This window comes from Corvus kubaryi, unplaced genomic scaffold (genome assembly GCF_017639235.1).
Source record: "Corvus kubaryi isolate FWS band 111438036 unplaced genomic scaffold, C.kubaryi_AGA036_p1.0 133, whole genome shotgun sequence".
Lineage (NCBI taxonomy): Eukaryota > Metazoa > Chordata > Aves > Passeriformes > Corvidae > Corvus > Corvus kubaryi.
Window position 1 is genome coordinate 4,129,149 of NW_024580667.1, and position 22,510 is coordinate 4,151,658.

Consider the following 22,510-nt stretch of genomic DNA (forward strand, 5'->3'; position numbering starts at 1 on the left):
GGCGGCACCGGCGGCCCCGCAACACCGCCCCGGCCGCGGGGACAACGCACCCCCACGGGGGGGGCCCGGCGCGGCGCGGGGCCGCCGCACGGCGTTAACTGCGCAACGACCGAGTGCGCTTCAACAGGCCGCGTAGGGGGGAGGTGGGGGTTACCGCGGGGGGAACTGCGACACAATCGCCGGGAAGCGAGAAGCGAAGCCCCACGCGACAATTCCCAACCATCCCTCCCGCCCTTCCTGCCCCAAGAGCCTCCGCCGCGCGCCTCCTCCGGGTAACGGAGCGGCCTTTCCGCTTCTCGTCCCTCACCTGCTGGTCTAGACTGAGGGCATTTTCCACCGCCACATGACTCATAACGAGAGATAGGTCTCGGGCTCGTCCCGCTCCGCCTCGAGAAATGGGGATCCGCTGGGCCGGGAGGTCGCTGCCGTGGATGCCGCTGGTTCCGCCACGAATCGCTGCCCTGACTGAGCCCCCCCCGCCGCGGGCCCGTCCTTTATATAGGCCCCGCCCCCCGCGCGCCCGGCAGCGCGGGCTGACCTCAGCGCGCACGCGACCGCCCCCCCGCCCTCCTCTCCCGGCGCTATCGCGAGAACTCCGCGCAGCTCAACAGCCGATGAGGGAAGCGCTCCCGGAGGTGTCGCGAGACTTTGGAGCGCCGGGCCCGCGCGGAGTCTCCGGCGGTACCGCGAGGTTTCCCCTCCCCCCGCTCCCGCCCGGCTCTGCTCGGGACGAGAGCGGCCCCGAGTTCTCGCGAGATCACGACCCCCCGCCACAGCACACAGGCTGCGCCGCGCTCTCCTTTTGTTCGCCGCCCTCGCGAGAGCGTCCCGCGCGCGCGCGGCCGAGACGCCGCTAGAAGGAGGCGGGGCCTGGGTCACGTGGGCGGGCGGAGCCGCCATCTTGTCGCTCCCCCCTCGGCGGGCAGTGGCGCAGCGCGTAATGGCGGCGCGGCGCTGAGGGGAGGAGGGGCTGCTGCACCCAGAACACACCGGCCTCCCTGCCATAACTGCCTCTAGCGCAGGCCCGGACATGCCAACCTGCGGCTCTGCAGGGCTCAGACCATCCCCTGTGCCGCTACCCAGCGGCACTTGGCTGTGAGGCGCTTACCCCTGAGCAGTGCTGGTGGGCTGCACTAGTCACTGCACATATTCATCAGCTCATTCTCTAAGATCCTTAGCCATCAAACATACTGACGTGCCAAAGGACTTCCACTATTTTCTCTGTAGTGTCAGTTTTGCCATCGATCTCTTTACATCCACAAATAGCCCCACCTTGGGTTCAGCAGGACTTTTAGCCTGTAAGCATCAGTCAAGTAGTAAGCATTGAACTATCTGTCATTATAAAAATATATATAAATAACCCCATTCCCTTGTATCTCAGCCTGCTGACACAGAGAATACTAAAGCTGCTTCCTCGAATTTGGGTCAGTAAAAGTACTGACGAATGTGCTTACGGGATCAGGACACGGCTGGGGCTGTGAAGTCACAGGGAAAAGGACACGGGGTTCTTGACCCACACAGCAATTATTCCTCCATTTCCCTCTTCCTCAGGCTCCTGCCTCTTCCAAGAAGAAAACCACAAGGAAGATCCATTCTCCAGAAAGATGATTCACCATTGGATTTAAAAACAAGACAGAACTTTTCCACAGTACTCACACATTAAACAGCCCATCTCTGCCTAGGTTTTTCCTGCCCTTAAAATTGGAGCTCTAGAACCAAGGTCCTCCCATGGCAAAAATTAAGCCCTACAAGATTTAAACATCCACAAACGTGTCCTTGAATGAGCAACACATACTCCTCACAGACAAACTAGTCAATTCTGTGATGCTCTGGTCTCAAAACATTTACCAGTCCTCTGCTTTCACTTTCCATAATACTTCTCCAGCCAGCTACAGCTCCAGAGTTAAAGATTTGTGCTTGTATTTCTTCCCCAGGTGCACCTATTTATAATTTAAAAACTTGCAGGTGTCTTTGTTGAGGCTGCCAGACAGTTAAAAGAAAAAGTTTCTGTATTTTTTAAGAAGCTGTTACTGGATGTAGGCCCAAACTTCGGATTTTTTGAAAGCAAGTTTCAAATAATACTTTTAATTCCTTTTCTTCTTACAACTTCGCAGACAATTCTAAATTCTAAACAATTCTGCAGTGTTTTGAATCGCTCCCAACCGAGCCTAGAGATACTTCCGAGTTTACATCCCTGCAATGTCTGCAGCGTTTTACAAACAAGGGCGTTGCTTGTGATAATTCATATGCACTAGAAAATTACATTAATTAATCATTCACAAGTTAACTCACAATTAATTAATCATGTGCAAGTTTTAGGAGTATCACAGCAATTTAAACCCTGATCCTGCAGTCAGGGAAGTCAATTCCTGGGGAAGTCAGTTTTCCCTCTGAGTTGCCATCTGCGCTAGGCAGGACTATTCTCAGTTTCACTTTTAGTTCTCCCACAGCTGACTCAGACGCAATTCCCTGGAGGAAGCTGAGCAGCTCATGAGCACTTGAGTCAACACCAGAGTCCTCAAAAACCCTGCTCACTTTAAACTCAGCAAGTTTTTGCCAATGGGCTCAACCAAAACTCCTCAACACCTGACACTGCCGGGCGCTTGGACACTCAGTTCTTTAATTCTAGCAAATTCCCAGGTTTGGTATTCCTTTACCTGCAAAGCCCCATCTGGGAGGTGTTCTGAAAGGCTACACTGATAGCCCCAAAACAGCCAGAAATGCAGCTGAGTCTTGAGGAGGTTGCCCTCCTAGGAAGCCAATATCACCCACTGCCACCAAGCCATGTATGTGTGTTGTGAAGTCAGTGTGTTTATGAAGTTGTGTCTGACTTCTGTAGTGTTTTTACCCAATGCTGGCAGACACTGACCTTGTGTACACAAGTTTCCTTTTCTGTTTTGAAACTATCAACAGGTCATATGCTACTGACCATCTTAACAAGCAGATTTCTCATTGTACACAACTATGGACTCACTTCTAAGGAAAGGAGGTGTTTTATCAATGGTAAAGCAGCTCAGACATCCAGAGTGTGATAAAAAATAAATCCTACCATGGATGTAATTCTCAAGTTGCAGTACTGAAGTCTTGTTTCTTGTTCTACACAGTTGCCTATGAGGCTAGGACCCCATACCATATTTCTGTGAGTCTTTCATACTGTAAGATGGCAGGGCAATCAAAATATAAATTTAATGTTGTCCAGCCACAAATTAGCAAAGGGATTTGGAAACAGTCTTTAGTCAACAGTGAGTATCAGAGATTGGTCTTTAACAGCATAATTTCCACATTTCTGTGGACATTTTTAGGCATCAAAAGGCAGGATCTTACTTGTTTGGAGGAATAACATGGAAAGAAGAGCCACATGCCACCACTGATGTTACTGTTGGTGAACCCTTCTCTAGAAAGTCTGCATTTCCCTACAGCAGCAGTTACAAAACTCTTTGGACCAGTGCATAGCTGTTAGTGATGCCAGCCTGTGCAGTCAATGAAGGAACTGATCTGAATTTAAAATAACTCTGTAGGGGTAGAAAAAACCCTGCCTGCATCAGCTCTCTGCCCAGATAAATGCCTGTGGGATACTGGGTTGTAGTCAATGTTTTTCTTCAATTTAGTGAACATTTCCCACCACACATGTGCCCTAACTCAGTGTGCAGGGCAGAGCCACTGCACTGAAGACAGGGGTTTCTCTCACTAGTATTGCCAGTGATTATTAAACTGTGCCTGGACAGCATTTGACAGAATATTTACAAAATACTCCCCTATGCTGCAACACTTCATTCTCTCACTGCCTTTGCTGAGTACACCTCTGTCCTCAATCTTAGTACATAATGCCTTTAACTCACGTGAAGAATTAAAAGGCTGTCTGATTAAGAGCTGCTCTGTGCTTTGGCCAGCGTGTTGCCACCCAAGCCTTGCTGGCTCCCCTTCCCTTGTCTCTCCATGTTCCCAGACCGGTAGATAGAATGCACACAGCTGATTGGAGAGGGCTTGGTGAAGAGCAGATTCATGGTGTTCTCTGAAGAGATGCCTGGAGGTTTTTTTCAAGCTTCAAAGAAATTCTCATCTTGTCCTGAAAAACCGCAAAAGACTGTTTGCAGAAAGCAGAGATTCTTAGCTGAAAGGGGAGACAGAATCGGGAAGTTTTATAAGCTGTGACTCTAGAACAGGGATACACAGAAGAGATTTAGTCACTTCAGACATATACTAGTCCTTATCTGAGGCAGCACTCAAAGGCTTCTCTCTCTCTCTCTTTGTTTTTTCTTTCTTTAATGAATTCCTATTTTTATTTTCTCTAATGGTTTAGTGACAAGATCAAATAATCACAGGCTTCTGTGGGAACTGAGGAAGTACAAGCATAGTTTTGTTCTTATTTCTTCTGTCTGTGTGGATCAGACACGGGAAAGAATGAGTCCATGAATGTGGGCTCAAAGTTTTAGGGGGTGGAAGGGAGAGTGGTTTTGACTAAAATTACAAGAGTTGTTGTCCCAAGTAGAAGAATGAATGGAGAGAATGTGGCAATTCTCTGAACATTGAAAATTTCTGAGTTGGGCTCTATTTTTTCATATCCCTAGATTCCTTGCTAGCTTGTATTTTTAAAACCTTAATCATTTTTTTCTCTCTGCATTCAGATTTCTCCATCATCCCCACTGTATTCCAAATTATATTGCCTCTCTCTCTCTCTCTCACTCCCCAAGTTTATGCACTGCTTTGTCTTCCCAAATGCTGTTTTCCATGTTCCAATTAGATTAAGGGCTTGCCTGCACAGGAAAGTTACACTACTATTAATTTGCAGTTTGCTTTAAAGAAATGATGTTAAACCTGGGCAAAAGCCATGTGGACTCCCTGATAGTCCTCTGCAGGAATACAAATGGTTTATTTCAGGTTAAATCAGGTCAATTTGGAACAGGAAGAACTTGCAAAGCAGTAAGTTTTCCTACACCAGAACGAAGACAGTCCAGCAGCTCCTTCTGCAGACTGTAACCTCCTAATGGGAAGAAAGGCTGGGAGCGTGGTCCTGACCTCTGCAGGAGCCACAATCTGCTGGACAGAGGTAGCACAACACCAGCTGACTGCTGCTGTCGCTGCCCTGGCTCGGGCTGTGGAGCAGCTCTTGCCCACTGCAGCCTTTTTCCTACCTGGACAGCCCAATCCACAGCACTCACAGGACAGAAGCAGGGACTGCTGCCTCTGTGCAAGGTATTGCCTTCCACTCTGTTCATGCAGGTATTAAAAATTGAGCCCTTTGCCAAAAAAAAATACAGTATGATGTTGTTCAATAGGGCAAAGTCATGAGTATCCATCTACTGCCCCTCTTTGAATGAATGCCTGGAGTTAACTATTGGTTTACAAGCATATTGTAATTCCGTGAGTGTGCCTTTCTCTTGTAGGCAAGCCCAAATGAACAGAAGATGAAGACAAAAGAAGAGAGACTTACTGCAGCAAAAAGAAAGGAAATAGGCACGTTAGTAAATCTTGGATTCACATTCTCATTGCCAACTGGTTTGAACTGCTAAGCTTATAATTGCCTAAATCAAAATAGGCACCTAGTCAAGATGGCTCCTATATTAATCAGCATCAGAATTATACTTTGAAGAAGGCACTAATGTTTCTCATTTTGGTTTCTGTATGCCTTTTCTAATTACCATTTCTAAATACCAAGTGTAACTTTTATCTTATGTAACATAAATGTAATATTAGAGTCTTCTTTGAAAGCCCTCCAAAGGGTCACTGAGCAAGTACCACTTGCCAATGCTCTCCCTTCTGGTGTGCAGGGGTTTGACTTCAGCTGTGAGCACCTGGCAAGATCTGACCTTTGCAGATGGTGGTTGTGCAATGTGGTGCAGCTGTCAGGAGTGCTTGGGTTAAGAGAGTGGCCTCAGCCATCTGAGGAATGTGCAGTGTTTCTCCTTATTAAGTGAGAGGGTGACTCTGACAGCTCAAAAATGCCTGTGGGATTGTCAGGGTCCTGAGGACACCCCCAGCTCCCCACAGCCCTGCCAGGAACTAAATGGCCAAATCCTATGAATCAAATCCAACACTGGTCTTCAGGAGAAAGGGGGAAGAAGGTCCACCTTCCTGTTTCTCTCACTGTTGCTGTAGTGTTGATTCTGTGTTGATTTTGTCACTTGGCAGGGGAAAGATCACCAGCAAGAGAATGGGAGCAGTGTAGGGACTTGTAATACAAAGGTTGATGGCCTGAGTTAATGTCAGCAGGTTAGTAGGTCATTGAGACCCCAGGGCATTGACCTGCTGTCTCTCAGGGCACTCAGACCTGGAGAAAACGTGATGAGTTCTGATGACTGCCAGAGCTGAGGCAGGTGGAGATTCTGACAGTTCCAAAGAGATACAAAAAGACACCCAAACCCTGTGCATAGTCCCCAATTCGAGAATAACCCAGGACTTCAGAGCTGGCATCCCTTTGTGTTCTCTATGGCATCACACAGATCCTGCACCTATTACCTGAGCACAAACTTCATGTTGCCTGGACTTTTTGATAGATGGCTTAAATATGCTGGCCTGGTGCCTGGCGGCTGCTCTTATGAGTGTGAGAATATGAATATGGCTGAGTGAGACCTGTTTGGTTTCAGTTTTTATTTTGAACTAAATCACTTTCTTCCCTTTCCCCCCTCATCCCCACGTCTCGTAATGTTTTCTACCTTGTTTATACCATGTTGGAGCAGTATTTCCTACAGAAGAACAAGGAATAGTAAATAGGAGCACCAGAAGCATAATCTTTCAGGTGGCAGCAGAGAAAGAACCATAGAAAATTTACTGTCAGGAGAAAAGATTCTCTTTTTCTAGTTGGGTTCTTCAAAGGCCACCCTGTCCCTCTTTCTGGCTTTGGTCAGCACAGCTGGAGCTCTGGCCCGCTCCATTGTAAGAGGCTTAGCTCAGGCTTCAGTGTGCATATTGCAACCTTTCCACTTAAATCATTAAAGATAAAGGGTTTTGGAGACATCTAATCCATCACACTGCCTTAAGACTAAATATAGCCATCCACTCTGGGTGGATGCTCATCAGACTGGATCTCCAGAACACCAACTGCATCCCCAAACTGGGGGAGGGCTCCCAACCCTGACTGGCTTCTCCTAAGGGGCAGGGCCCCAGGATGCTGTCACATTACCACAGCCACTGCTCCTGAGCTGGGAGGAAGGAACCCCTGCCTCATGCTGAGGCTGAAAAGCTGCTTAGTGAGCCAAGGGCTCCCGGCTCCTTTCAGACTCCCACGAACACGGTGGAGCTGTAACCCTCCCACCCCTTTCCAAGACAGGCAGCTCAGTGCCTGCAGTGAGGTAGGAGCTGCTGCTGCCTGTCTGTGAGACAACAGCTCCTGGTGGCTTTCCCATTGTCTAAAAGCTGCAACAGTGCTGCTGTGTGGCTGCACAGCTTGTTGTGTGTCACCTCACTGTGGAGGAGAGACTTAAGTCTCCGTAGTAAACAGGAAGAGTAGTTTATTTCCTTCCTCTTTGCAGTTGCTTTTTATATATTTATGTGCTGCTATTTTGCCCCTCCTCAGACTTTGCTTCTTGAGACTGAATTGTTTTTCATTGTGCCTTACAGTTTATGTCTTCTGAACTTCTTGTAGAGCAGCAGGTTAACGTTTAAATGAATGTAGTGTTTATGAAATGAGCTGGACTGACAGGCATGGAAATGGAGACTTCACAGATTAGATGCCACAGTGGTAGGAGAAGTGAGAACTCCATACCTAACTTGTGATCTGGAACATCTCTAGAGGCAAGAATAGGATGTAATTATGAAATCCATCTATGTGGTTCAGGTTTCCTCTTTAATCAGTAGCCTCTAGGCTATTTCAGCCTGCTGGCATTCATTTGTGCCAGATGTGGTGGTGGCTTTGTGATATGGACAAACCAGTGCAATAGCAAGGAGCAGTGTTAACTAGCTCATTTCACATAAATTACCAGCCTTGTGGGGGCAGAGCATTGAGGCAGGGTTCATCTGTGGCCACATGGAAGGCTCTCCAGCCAAGCCAGTCACCTCAGGCCCCTGATACAGCCACAGCAGAGAACAAGTCACTCTTAGGTCATGAATCATCTCATCCTGAGGTAGATATTTAAAAAAGATCAGATAAGACATACTTTTAAATTGCCTACAGGGCAACAGGCTCAAATGTATTGATAGACACTGTAGACATCTAAAATTAGGTGAGCTGAGTCTCACCTGTGGAGTCAAACCAGTGACACACAGGTGAAAAGCCTCACTTCCTGTGGTGAACCTTCAGAGCACATCTTCTGCCTTTCTGAATTTACAGCCACCTCCAAACAGCCAGGTGAGAGAACTATGAGGGTCTTTCACCAAATGGCTAAATCTTTTCACTGATTTTCAGAAATAAAATGTATTAAATCCTTCTTTTTTAGTTTAGTGTCTAAATAGTCATTTTCCAGAACAGGAATAGTTGCTTTTTCACTTCCGCTCATGCCACCATGTGGAATTGGAAAAGCAAATGCTTGGATTAGAAAGCACAGATACCCATCATGGCTAAAATAATGATACTCTGCAGAGGGGAATTTCAATGTTGATTCATCTGATACAGTTGATCTGTAAAGATTTATCTTGCAGATTCTTTGACAAATATGAACTTCAAAACAATGTTTTTTACTCCCACAGCATTTTCTCCCTTTCTCTCATTTTTCTTCCTTAGCTAATAGTTCATTAATAAGGAAAAAGGTTCTCTCAGTGCCATAGCACATCTGCTGACCCATTTCAGTTCAAGTGTATATATAACCACTTGTTTGTTTGCACTTCTACAGGTGTTGCTGCTGTGCAGATATGGGCTTTGGTTAAATTTCAATGGAAAATCTGACAGGCAGTTAACTAATCCATGAGTCATATTTCGTAATAGCCTAAAGGTCTCTGATGTTCGACCTTCATTTGATACCCTTGCCATCAGACAGTTTATACATAACCCATCTGAAGAACATTCTTTATATAGATGACTGCATGCTGCCCTTTTATACCTGCGAGAACGGGCACTGCACTCACTGAGCCAGGGGAATCTGCTGGCTCCCTGTGAACGGGACTGGAGAGCTGCACTGCACGAGACTCACCTGGGGAACGGGAACAGTGGAAATCTCTGCTTAGTTTAAGCCTTCTGCAGGGCCTAGCTGAAAGGTGAGGAGAGGGGTGGGGAGTTGGTTTTAGACTCCACTCACCCTAACTGGACTTCTGATTGGAACAACTCTGGCAATGAATGTAGCACTGGAACTTCCAGCACTAGGAGCACTGCTGATTTCACCTGTGTGTGGCTCACTTCTTCTTGAGGCAGGAGAGACAGAGAATGAGACATCCTTTTGTCAGAGCACCCCAAACAGGGAACCCTCCATTGCTGACAGCAGCAGAGTCCAGCCAGCATTACCAATTCCAGGGTCTTAAAAGGAACGCCTGAAGTGGAGAAGGCTCGCCTGGAGAATCATCCCCTTTATTTTCTAGACAAAGCAACTCAGTGCTTATGAAGGGACCATAACATTGTTGGTTTTCAGGACTTGTCAAATCTCAAAGGCAGCAAAGGATGTTGGCATTGCTGCTGTTTTCGAAGCTAAAATAAGGCAGACACATGACTTCAGTAACTGCATGTGAAGTTTACATATTGTGACTCATCGTAATAAAGAAACCTAAACAAAACCCCAGTGTGTCATTGAAGCTGGAATATGTTTTCCATACTGAATTCTTTTAGGTTTGCTTTGCCTTCTTTTTTACAGATGTAGAACAGTAGAATATCTCAGGGATATTAACTCTTTGCTGTTGCAGGATAGAGAGTTCTGGTCTTCATGAATGGACCCTATATGAAACACAGTGGAGGCTTATCTTATTTTTTTAAACCCTCTGGCAGAACTTTTACAGCAGTGCCAAATGCTGGACAACAAGAGCAGCTGAGAAGAAAAAAGGAAAGAAGGAAGCAAAGGAGAAAGAAGGTTGTATCCCAAGATTTAACAGGCTGTCTCTTTAAGAAGCTCTGCCATTCCAAATAACTATTTTGCAATTATCTCTGGGATAGCAGCAGACACCAGGAGTGATGTGTATGTAGCATGTGAGTTGCCTGCTGTATATGGAAAACTGCCTAGGGAGGGATTGGCACAGTGGGAGGGGGAGCATGGCCAGGCTGGCTGTAGGCACCAGTGAGGAGATTTGTCATCCTGCTGAGTCAACAGGAGACACAGCACCTCCAACGGGGCTTTTGCCTGCTGGTTGTTCAACAGCAGCTGAAGTTACGTGGTAGGAACCTATAATGATAGGCTCATATGCATGCTCATTTATGCATTAATTCATTTTGCATGGATGATGTGGATTACCAGCTCCAAACTTCTTCATCTGAAGTAAAGCTGGTGCTGACTGGGCAAGGCTCACTGTGGCTGTTTCTTAGGGCTCTCCTTGCAGCCCTTCTCAAGCCAATGCAGAAGGTAAGAAAAGCCCAAACAAAGGTTTCAGTTGGATCCAGGTTCATTTCAGAGGGGCAGCAGTGTTTGGAATCTGACAGGGGAGTTGCTAAAAAGGGGTCAGGAGAAGGGAAAGGATTATGTGGCAGATGTATCCATCCCACTGTCAGCAGTTCTACCTCTTCACCCAGCTCTGCCTTCCACTCTCATAGGAACTGATTCTTGGCTGGTATTTTAATGGTGTGAATTCCCATTTATCAGAACATGGTAATAGTTGATGCTTCTTACTGTACAGGTCCAGTTGTACAAGTTTCTGTCTAATCAGTCACAAAATTTCTGGCATCTAGACTATTCCAACAAGCAGGAAGAGTTAGGGCTTTTCCATCCTTGCAAATAACTTCCCAAGAAGTCATGACCAAAAGCTGCATAAACACAGAGTTATCCTTGTCACACTCCAGGCCAAATGACAGTATAGCTAGAATCAGAAAGTCAAGAGGGTTTTTTCATGAGTGGTACTAATTATATGAGTAGTACTGAGATAAACCTGGCAGAAGCAGTGTGGTTTAAACTCTAGAGCTTTAGCTTTAGAGAACTTTCCATCCTGTTCAACTCCTCCTTGTTCCTCCAGCTCAGGTCCCAGCCTCGTAGTGCCAGCCTTACTGAAAGATTCTTGTTGCTGTCATTTAGGGTCCCAGCAAGAGGAAGGGCCCAGCTATACAAATCCCATTGGCAGGACAGGGCTGCTGACACAAATGTAATATAATAAAATAATGCATTAAAGAGTTGTATAACCCTTACCTGATGATCTGAGGGACTTCTCTCCCAGTTTGCTCCTCAGTACCCACTGAATTGTCACCTCCATCATGACACTGGATCATCATTTACATACAAACTTCTGGTTTAAAGTGCCAGGATAGAGGAACTCTATTCTATGACTATTCTGCCATATGCTGAACTCTTCCTTTGGCTGAATTTTTATCTTTTTAAAAATATTTTTTTCAAAGTCATCTTAGTATCAGAAGAGAATTTAAATTTTGTCCATCTTTCCACTTTTTTATTGCATTATTGTCTGTAATTAAACTTTAAAATACAGGGACATCACTACCTGACATTTTTCTGTCTCTTTTCCAAACAATATCTGGAACTGAAAATTAATAAAAGGAGATACATCTCTTCAGTTCTTTGTTTAGCTCCTCTGGTTTGTTTTCAGCTTTTACAGTGCTTTCCAGGCTCTCAGTTTCACCTCCATATTTTCTGGTTCCCTGAACTTATGTGGTGACTTTGATGCTGCAAAAGGGCAAGGTAAAGCACCAGGAAAAAAAAAAAAAAAGGGTAAAATACTGTGCTAAAAGAACAGGCATCACCCCAGGGATTCATGTACTGAAACATCTTTAAAATTCTTCTCAAAGCCTGACTAGTTGGAAGCTGACAGTGTCCTTTTAAGGACAGTTTATGTTAAGAAATCCTGCTTAGTCTTATGAGCAAGTTTTGGCTGAGCACAAGTGCTAATGACTTTCTGAAATGAAAAACATTTCTAAAGACAAAAATAGCTAGTACTGAAATCTCTCACAGTCATTACTTGCAATTTCTGTGTGATCCCTTGTCCAGATTTATAATGATTGCTTCCCATGGCAGCAGAACTTACAACTTTGTGGATTTGTCTTTAAAGTCTTAATTAAAACCAGGATGATTTTCATGAGCCCCGAATAATTTGTAATTCTTGTGAGAGCTCTGTCTTTTAAGTGGCCCTACATAAGATGTAATCTTCACTGACCTAAGCATGCAACACAATTTTCTTAATACTCATTGATGTTTTTGTCAAGGAATTGTATGCCTCTGGGGTTATTTCAACCTGATATGTTTAAGAAAAATTTTCCCAGCCTTTCACAAGAATTTAAAATGCATTTAGGTTATCTTTAAGTAAAATACTCCTTCTTCTTCTGAGGGGTGCCTCTAAATAGCTTGTCTCCTTTAGTCCTTCTATGAGAGTTAAAGGCATGTGCTTTAACAGTCCTTTCTTTCCTCCAGGATAACGTTTTCCATTTTACTGCCCACCCACCCACTGGTGACACATGTTGGGGACCCTGCAGTGACTCCCCAGCATTTCCAGAGCTGTGCAGTCTGAAGAACAAAACCTTCTAATTCTCCCTAATTATGGGATCATTATGCAGTGTAAGCCCCAAAATCTGATCTCCTACTAGTTCTCCATATTTGTTGGAGGGGTGGATGTTCCTTATCACACAAAGAAAAGGCCAGACTGGCATCACTCACACACTCAACAGGGCAGAACTGTGTTACAGCAATAGTCAGTGAGGGGTAGTTATACAGGATGGGTGGAGAGCTGCGCCCTCAAATGTGAATTTTTTCTTATTGGAAAACACAGCTGTTTTTGAAGCCTGAAATTTCATTAACAGGATTCCTCTACGGATACCTTGTCCTTTTAACCTGTCCTTAAAGCTCTTGTCCTGGGAATATTTCATGTAAGGTGTTTTGAGCCTTGAACCTGCTTGTGCCTGGTAGTATTAATAACCCGGGGCACGGGATGTTTATGTAGCACTGAGCACCATGGCAGCACTTAGTAAATAATGAAATAAATCGAAGGCTTTGTTTCTGTTTAAATACTGTGTTTGCCTTTTGGATCCTGCTCAACAACCTCATTTGGGTGAAACTGGATATTGCGCCAGTGTTATTCCAGCTCCTTTAATGTATGGCGACCATACAAACAATGCACTGCCTAATGAAGAACTCCGAGTCCCCCATCTAAACATGTAAGGAAAAGCCAAAGTCCCTGGAACCTGCACTAAAAATATCCACCAGGATTCTTAATTTTTATCCAAATACACAATTTAGGGAGAAAAGGCAAGAAGTGATTCCAAATCAACAATTGCAGCATACAAGGACCATTAGGGTCCAAATTCACAGCTCCATTACAGAATTCCAGACATGCACTGGAAATGCCAGGGCTGGGAACTTACTCTGGCTGCTAAGAAGGAGATGCCCAAGCATATGAGAACCAACATAGAATTAGGAATGTGAAGGAAACTCACACTATTTAACTGTTTTAAAGCACTGAGCAGGGAAAAATTGGGAAGACCAGAGCCATTGCATTCTGTGATCTTGGCCTTCCAGACCACACAGGTGGAGTGGCCAAGGGGGGACGTGTGCTGTAGAGAGGAGCTGTGTGTTTCCCTTCAGAACAGCCTGGAAGCTGCTCAGGAGTCCCAGCACTCAGGACGTGTCTCAGAGAAGTCATTCTGCGGCTGACTGTGCCTCGCTCTCGTATGTTTATAAAAGAAACATTTAAAACCATTTCAAGATTGAGGTGTATACAAGTTAAACTTTGAGTAAGAGCTGAAGAACAAATAGAGCTGTGCTAAATTGGTTTCTGGTACAGCCTGACAATATTTTCAAGATGCTACATAATCCCAAGTGATCCCATAAAAACCAGTATCTATATAATCTCCTACCATCAAGTCAGCCTTAAATTTGTAGGTGAGGTTACTACAGTCTCAGCCTGATTTAATCTCTTTTCCATCAGGAATCGGCAAAGCCAAGAAATCCTTTATGGCTAAATTCATCATATATTATGTGTGATATGTGTAATTCTCTGTTTTGAATATAAAATATAAGTAAATATAATCCCTATAAATGTGTAACCATTCATTTATTGTGGAATAATAACACTTACATTAATCGAAAGATTGATACTATTTCTCCATAACTTCATTAATGCTAAGTAAGCTGCACTAAGGGGCCTTGAGGTGGGCCAAAAGACAAGAAAGGACAAAATTCAACTCCAACAACCAGTGAACAAGGAGTGAAGGTACTAGAAACTGAAGCCTCTGCAAATCCAGGGTTAAAAGCCTCTGCCAATTCTGGAATAGAAATTAAAGTCTGCTTCTACCACCCGGAACTGACAGCAGCCAGGGGAAAATGGGAAGGGACAAAGGAAGAGTGAGGTGAGAAACAAAGTCTAAAAGGCCGTCAGGGTGAAAGGTGAATTAAGCATCTTCAAATGAAAGCTGAATGCTCTGAGTCCTGATAGTCCATCAGAAGGGGTGAGGTCCAGCAGAGGCATTCTTGGTCACAGCCGTGCAGGAGGCCAAGCTGGACAATCTGGGCAGTTTGGGATGTGCAGCTGGAGCTGGAGCACTGTCTGCTGCCTGCTTTGTGCCACAGCTGTGGCAGAGCTGAGGGCAGATGGCCGAGTGAGGGGCTGCAGGCTGCAGAGCAGTGAATTCTGCAGCTTGTGCCAGCAGCACAAGTGTGCCTGCTCACCAGAGTGCAGCAGCCAGGCAGCCTTGGTGGGGTAGCTGTGGGGGCACAGCCATGAGGAGCTGAAGGTACTGTCTGAGCAGAAATCTCTGTGGAAAGGGGAAAGGTAGATGCTGCTTTGCATGTCTGGGCTGGTGTGAATTCATCACGCTCTGGGTTTGAATGGGAGCCAGGTACAGCGCACAAGTAACTCCTGTTTGCTGTGCATGACCTAAATCCAAGTGTTGCTTTGTCAGGTTTTAACCAACACGTGTTCTGTTTCCCTCCTGTGTGGTAATGCTGCTGGAGACTGGGTGTTAGCACTGGGAACCTGATGATTCAATCACAAAGTATGAGGGCTGAATTGCAGCAACAGGGAGGAAGCGGGGACATGGAGCCTTGCTGTGTATTTTGTGGTGGTCAAAGGTTTCAGTTCACATCAAGAGAATTCTTATCTAGAATGTTTCAAAGGACTAAATATAGACCAACCTCACATGCTAGATGGCAGTGAGGCTCTCTGCAAGCAACCCACTTCCCTGCTAACAATGTTCGAGGGGATATCATGCCTTGTTTGTTTGTTTGTTTATTAAATAATCATTTTTCAGGATAGACATCAGTCAGAGCCTGCAACTCCACTGTTTCCCATCCCTTGACAATGGGCCCCCAGCAAGAATGCACCGCCAGCACAAGTCCCGGAGCTGCCCCTGAAGCCTTCATCCTCACTCTCACTGGCCTGGGGGAAGACAGGAGTATTACACAAGAGGTCTTGGAGTGATAAGATAAACATCTGCTATTTGAGACTCTGCCTTAAACCACCACATTGCCATGAATGACATGTTTTCAGTAGCAGGAAGCCAGGAATTACTCAATAGGAAGACTGAAGACTGCCAGCACTTGTGTGATTCCTGCCTCTGGCTGGGGCATGAGGGAAGTCCTCCTGGTTGGATGTCTGTGTGAACACCAGATCTCACTCACTGCAGATACCCATTTCAAGGCTGGACAGAGCAAATGCACTCTTGCAGATGATCCCAAGGTCCTTTACCCAGTGGAAGAACAGCAGGTGAGCTTGGTGTTGAAGGCAGAGAGGGTGAAGGTGTCATCAGTGAGAGATGAGAAGACTACAGCCAATTGAGATTGTTGCTGTATAAGTCCACCAGGGCCCCAACCATTGGAGGTGAGATTTTTCCAGGCAGTGAAGACAATTTCAAAGATCCATATTTGAACTCTAACCAAACAAGCAATTAAATAAAAAATAAGCAGCAATGGAAGGGATGAGAAAATCTGCTTACAGGAGATTTCAAGAGGACATGACAAAAGTCAATTTGTGAGAACATAGAATAGTCTACACCTAAAAGCAGTTTTCAGCATTAATTAGGACAACACTGCTGTCCTGCTGGGATTTTCCAGGGACCTGAGTGCATAATAGCCCTTAGGAGCCCAATCTGGGACCCCCATCCCAGCACCTGCTGGCCTGGGAGTGCCATGCCTGGCTCTGGACTGTGGCAGGAAGGGCACTGCCCATCTGCCGTGCAGAATACCCTGCTCCCACTGCTCCCTGACATGCATCTAAAGGAATAAAACCAGAACCGTCTCAAAAGCAGAGACTCTATGAATACTGTCATACTTTCAAAGCAAAATTAAAATTAGTGCTGCTGCAGAATGACAGACGTGGAATAATATGCCAAAAAACTAATTCTTGAAAGAAAGGAGGTATGTGCCTCCAGTACCTGAATCAAGAGCTCAGTGTACAATGGCACAGGCGGGGAGGCTGTCCAGAATCTTTAGAGATTTAACCACTTGTGAGTGTTCCTGTGGGAAGGGAAATGACAGATTCATTTTCCTGTGGAGGATTCATTAGTATGCTGTGATTGGTGAGTCAGTATTTTTAGCTTAGTGAGCTCAAGATGTATTGTGGTTTAGGCCTCAGAAGTTACCAACTCTGGGTAACGAATTAAAACAAAAAAAAAAAGGGAATGTGTTAGGAACAGTAGAATGATTTTCCAAGTTCTTTCATGAACCATCCTCCTCACTTGTTTAGCATTAAGCGCCTATTAACTCCATTTCGGGAAGGTGGTGATTAAACTGGGTCAAATGGAAGTGATTAGCTTGGATTATCCCTGTCATGGAAAAATTCACTGGAAGATCTAAGAGGAAGGAAATTGCCACACAGATCCCAGCAAGTTCTGCTGGAAGGTAGATGGATTTGCTTTTTTCCCTGCAAAAGAGCTTTGGCCGACACAGGATCCCTCTAAATACCTCAGACTTGCTTTGAATTGAGTTGTTTTAATCTTGGAAAGTTCCTCAGGACTGGTAGGAAAGCAGTTGTCCCAGCATTGCTCCCACTTGTGTGTGTCACCCCAGGTCCACCTTCGCTGAATTTTAGAAGCATCCCTGGAGACACTGAAGCTACCTTTCCTCAGGAGTCTTTAAGGGAAAAAACCCCTTTCATTTCTGGCGCTAAAAATTACTAAGGAAATGTTCAGATGGACAAGGCATAATAACAATAATAACAATTAGTACCACCATGCATATTGGGAGGGCAAACTGCAAGGCCGGCACCAGGGCCCAAAATGGAGAAAATAAACCTTACACTTGAGACTGGGTTGGGAATTGGGAAGACACATACCCTGGCAAGCCTCTCTCTCAGCACAGCTCCAGTTTAAGGCCACCCTCCATTGTGTGATCCTGCCACAGAGAAACAAGTATTTTGTGACTGCCATGATTACTAAGAAATAAGCAGTATTTTATTGCAGGGACTGATACACAGAGTTTCCTGCTGGCCCAGGGGTTGCTTCCTCCTGGTGACATGCTCCCTGCATGCCTGGCTCTGCTGCTCTGATTTAATGAGGTTTTCAGCTGACACCATTTAATCGACCCCTCTGCCATAACCCTTCACCTCTCATGCTGTCACAGAACTGCCCTGGGGAAACGGGGCCAAGTCCTCTGTGTGTGCACAAACAAACGTGTCTGTGCACCAGCATGTGCCTGTGCTCATAGCTGTGTTCATTTTATGTTGCATATAGAAGAAAAGAGGATTATTTATGATCTAATCGTGATGTGTTCCCCAAGCAAAACATTTTCTGCTCTGATTTATTGCTCACTTTAGGCCTGCCCCCAAGCATTGTTCTTGTATTTGGAGTCAGTCGCATTTTTTTCCCATTTGGAAATGGAAATCCTAAATGTAATGGCATATTAAATGAAAGAAGCCCTGACAGTTACTTGGAGGGAGGAGGAATTTTACTTCTCTATTTTCCCATTTTATGTTTGTTTTCTTTCTCACCTCTTTCCTTTTATTCTTTCTCTTATCTCTGAAAAAAGGAAGGAAAACCAGTATTTGGAGACAAGGCAGGAGCAGTATTTTGTCCTCATTTTCAGTTAAGAGATTAGAAAAGTTCAAAAGTTTTACTCAGAAAAAGTCCACATGAAAAGTACCTGTCATTTTCTGATTAGCACTGTGATACTATTGATCAAAAGTATCCAGCCAACAAACCCGTGTAAATTAAACATGCTTGTGCACTATATGGTGCCGGCATTTCTTGGTAACTACAAAAGAAATGCTTTTTCTTTTTTAATTCAGAGAGCTTTACAAAGCTTATGCAAGTGGCCTTAGAGCTTGGGTTTCTTTTTATCTTACAAATATCAAAAAAGAGAGGTTCCCCACCCCTCCCAGCCTTCTCTTGCTGAAGGACTTCTCAGAGGACCAACAAAATCAAATTAGTTTTGTAGGCTGCACTTAGAAGATAGAGGAGAATGCAGATCTTTAACGAATTGAGCTTTTCTCCCATGTGTTTCACAGGAGTTTTGATTCAATCAATCTCAGAAGAGTTTTTACACAGTCTGAATAAAAATTCTTTTAAAATCCTTTTTTAAACCTTTCTCCCTTCCTCCATTTTTAATTCCCCTCAGTAGCTCAGGATTCCTTTCTGTTTTGAGGCATGAAATCCCTTTAGCTCTATTGCCTTCACAGCAAAGGAGAAGAACAAAGCAAGGGAATATGAAAAAGAAAACACCCCCAAAGAAAATAATTAAATTTTCTTTTTTTTCGAAAAGCTTATCCATCATTATGCCATGAGAAAAAAACAACAACAACAACAAAATAATAGCAAAACATATACTTTTTCCCTCTTCTGTGGGTCACATCTATGAAGCAAGAGAGAATCCTGTGCTATTGTGTTTGGTTTCTAAGATGGATGCACAAACTGCCCTGGCTGTAGCCTCCAGTAATGTTGTCACCAAACGAATGTTGCCATTAAAGTGTTGGTAGGAGGTCCATTAGGAAATGCGAAGAGAAAAACTTTTTGGTTTTTTTGGGGGGGTGTTGCGTAGGAAAAGCAACTAATAACTAAATCTGGAAGTACAGCTGGGTGCTCCTAAATTAGAAATCTTTAGGAGGTCTCCCACACATCCCTGCAAGTTTGCTAAAGAGTTGTATGAGCTGTGCGTTGCTGCAGATATGTTTCACCTCCTCCAGCTTTTCTATCTGTTTCTTGCTAAGCTTCTCCATGGCTTTTAGCCTTCTCTCAGTTAACTCCCCAATGTCTCTCTGGCCAGGGTCTCACTTCTCTTCCATCTCTCCTTCCAGTTCTCTTAGTTCCTTGGTATGGTTTCAATCTTGTATCTCAGCTGTTCAAGAGGACAGAAAATTGGCTCAGTGGATTTCTCCCCTTCTCCATCAGCTGCCCCTGTTGTTTATTTCATTAAGAAAAAAATAAGCTGATCCAGATGTATAAGTAAAAAACCACTTATTTTCTTACCCATTTTCTTGCATCACTCTTCCCTGTAGGCAATTTTATTGTTGTTTTACAATACAGGCAGAAGGTAATTTTCCTACATATAGTGTTGCTTGGCCCTGAATCTGGTGGATTGTTATTTTTTCCCTGTTTGCAGCTGAGAATAATTTTTCAGAAAAGATCATACTCTGAGACGACCAGCACAGGGTTTGAGCTCTGCCTTGCAAGGACCCGTGCACAAAGGCTGTGTTCTGCAAAGACTCTTTAAGTCACCCCTAACGCCTGGATCTTAAACCCACACAATTTAGATACTTGTAAGCAACGGGATTATCTCACCAGAGAGGTGGGCAGTTTTTCCAGGATCAGTGATTAGAATAATATATCGTTTGAGATAAGGGAAAGAAGTAGTTCCTCTCTTACTGACGATGCACAAAGCAAATTTCTTTTAAAATGTGAATACCTACCACAGTTACTGTGCAGGCTTTGAGGTTGCTGCGCACAGGGAATTATTATTACCACGTTTAGTGGGAGGAAAAGAATAACAAGAAAAGAATAATAATCAATTACTGTTCCTCAGTGCCTTGCTCGCTAAGGCTAAAATGAATCTTGGTTTGAAACTAAAATAAAGCAGAATTCTCGTGCTCATTGTTTCAGGAAAGATCCGCAGAAATCAGGTGCTTTGGGCTCAGGGCCTCTAGAGGTCACCAGAACCTAATTAATGAGCAGTGCTATACCCGTCTGTGAAGTGCAAATTGCTTTGTTTTGATTGGGATTTTCCACCTCTGCAGCTCCGGGTCTCCCCTCTCCCGAGGAACCCAGACTGTCATTAGCCGGCGAATAACAGGAAACGCCTGCGAAGCCATTCCCTGCTGGAGAGCCTGGGCTGCGCAGGAGGCAGCTCCCTTGCAGGGGCGAAGGCAGAGCCACCTAATTGGCTTTTTCCCTCTGCACACTGTTCCGATTTTATCCCGTGCTTCTGTGACAAATCCTGCCCTGGCACAGCCGGCGTCCCTTGTGCCCCCGGGCAATGTCTTTGCCACACCTCTGCAAGCCCAGGGAATTCCGGGGGTATTACCAAAGGCAGGGGGTGCTGGCTCTTTCTCCTGTGCAGATGCATGAAAACAATAACTCAACAGTGAACACAACCTGAGCGTGCAGACTGGGGACTTGGCAAGGCTCTTCTGCCTAAATTCTTGCCTTGCAAATTACGATCTGCAAGCAGAGGAAACCCTGTAAAGAGCATGGTTTCCTTCCAGGTCACCCCGTGCTGTATTTACAGGGAAGGTTTCAAGGAGAGCTGCAATTATGATGGAGTGGTTGTCGTGGTCAGGGACCTCATGTGCTTCATGCAAGAGCAGAAGGGAAAGCTCAAGTAATTTCCCTGGAACTCCCTCTGGGGTTTAGGAATGAGACAGGCTAGGGAACTTGTACAGTCAAAGGAAACTGTTTATTTCAAGGCAGCAAATAGAAGCTGATCCTTTCAGGAGAAATTCCTCTCCTCTGGAGAGAGCAAAGATACTTATTTTGGGAGCAGTCAGTGGAATGGAGGCCTGTGGTGTCTCTGGAGAGGGATTTTTCTCTCCGGAAAGCCAGGAGCGTCAAATGCAGACAAGTGGCCTTTGCCCTGCCAAGATGCTGAGGGTGGTATGGGGGGGCTGCTGCGAGGGGATCCTCACAAAGGGCTCCTTTGCTTTTAGATACAGGATGCTGCAGGCCCAGGACCTTTCCTTGGAGTCCAAGGAGTTTTTCCGGATGCAGAGCAGGAGACGAGGCTTTGCCCCTTTAGCAGTGTGTACAGTAGCTCCTGTGTATGGCCCTTCCCTTGCCTCAGTGGCAGCAGGTGACTCCCCTGTGCCCTGCTCTGGAGCAGCAGTAATAGGATCTCCCCGAGGGTGTTTGCTGGGATTAGCAGGTGTGTTATTTTTGCAGACTGGAACTCTGACGCTGCAGCTTGGCTGGAGTCCACATGTCAGTTCCTAATCCCAGGCAAAGCCCCTGAGAGGTCAGTAAGACCATAAACAGGGGTAAGCGCCCATCTAAAGGAGGTCAGGATTATTTTTTTTGTAGCATACCATTCCCAGAGAGAAAACACTCGTATGACTCTTATAGCCATCCTTTATTTCCTTCCCTTTCAAAAGATGCACAGAGGTAAGGGCTTCCCTTCTCAGTTCCCTCTCAAGGCAGGGTCCTGGAGAAACCTTGCTGTTTCTTCCCCCTTTCCAAACAGCAGTCTCATCAAAATTTCTTGGTGGCTGCCATCTGTTGCAAGCAGAACACCACCCCTTTTGCTATTTACAGTGCAATTAACCTTCAGCAAATTAGCTTGTGACTGTCACGAAAGGATTAATTAAGGCAACACACCCTTGACTTGTTCCCACCGTGCATTTGCAGCAGTGCACCCACGGCTCTGCCAAAGCCCTTCCAGAATCGGGGGAGTAGTTTTTATCCTTTCTCTATTATCCCAGCAAATTTGCCAGCCAAGGGAGATGTGTGAGGATGGGCTCCAGCAGCCACAGTCCCATGGAAGTAGCTGTGGAGATAGAAGACCTGGCCTTGCCCAGCAGTGCGGGTGCCTCCCCGCTGCTGAGTGTTGATGCCCTGGAATCAGGATGTGGGGCCATGACTCAGCCAGCTCAGCTCAGTGTTGTAGTTGAAGCAGCCAAAGGACGAAGCTGCTGCCAAAATCTCAGGCTGTGATGTGCTGCAGCCATGCTTTGGAAGCACACCCTATTTTGCCTAGCACCATCAGACTTCCATCCGGATTCCTGTGCCTGGGAGGCATGTGAGGCCAAGGCTTCCTGAGAGCCCCAGACCCCTGATCTGTGCACACGTGCAGGATGTGTCTGGGTTATCCAGACAATCCTGTGCTTGCTCCAGGCTTGGAGAACCCTCAGAGAAATAAGCAAATTCCCCCAGCTCCAGTGCAGCCTGAGTACTGGTAGAAAAATAGGCTTTGGCCAGAGAATTCCAGCACAGTGGCCCTGCCTCTGCTCCTCTTCTCACAGGCTGTAACTCCTGGCAGAGAGGCAGCGAGACTGGTAACAGCTGTAATGTCTTACAGCAAAGCAGCTTCTTGTTGTTTAATCCCAGATGGCAACTAAGTACCTGCAGCTGCTCGCTCACTCGCCCACCTCCCGC

General features: G+C 45.4%; 1 protein-coding gene across 1 annotated transcript in view; it reads right to left on the reverse strand.

Moving 5' to 3' along the window:
- The window catches only part of DDX3X (DEAD-box helicase 3 X-linked), a 17,842-nt gene extending 17,366 nt beyond the window's left edge, over positions 1–476 (reverse strand). Inside the window, exon 1 of the mRNA XM_042034857.1 lies at positions 308–476. Within this exon, the coding sequence (XP_041890791.1) occupies positions 308–352 (45 nt within the window). The 5' untranslated portion in view covers positions 353–476. The remainder of the gene's footprint in view (positions 1–307) is intronic.
- Between the last annotated feature and the right edge of the window lie 22,034 nt (positions 477–22,510).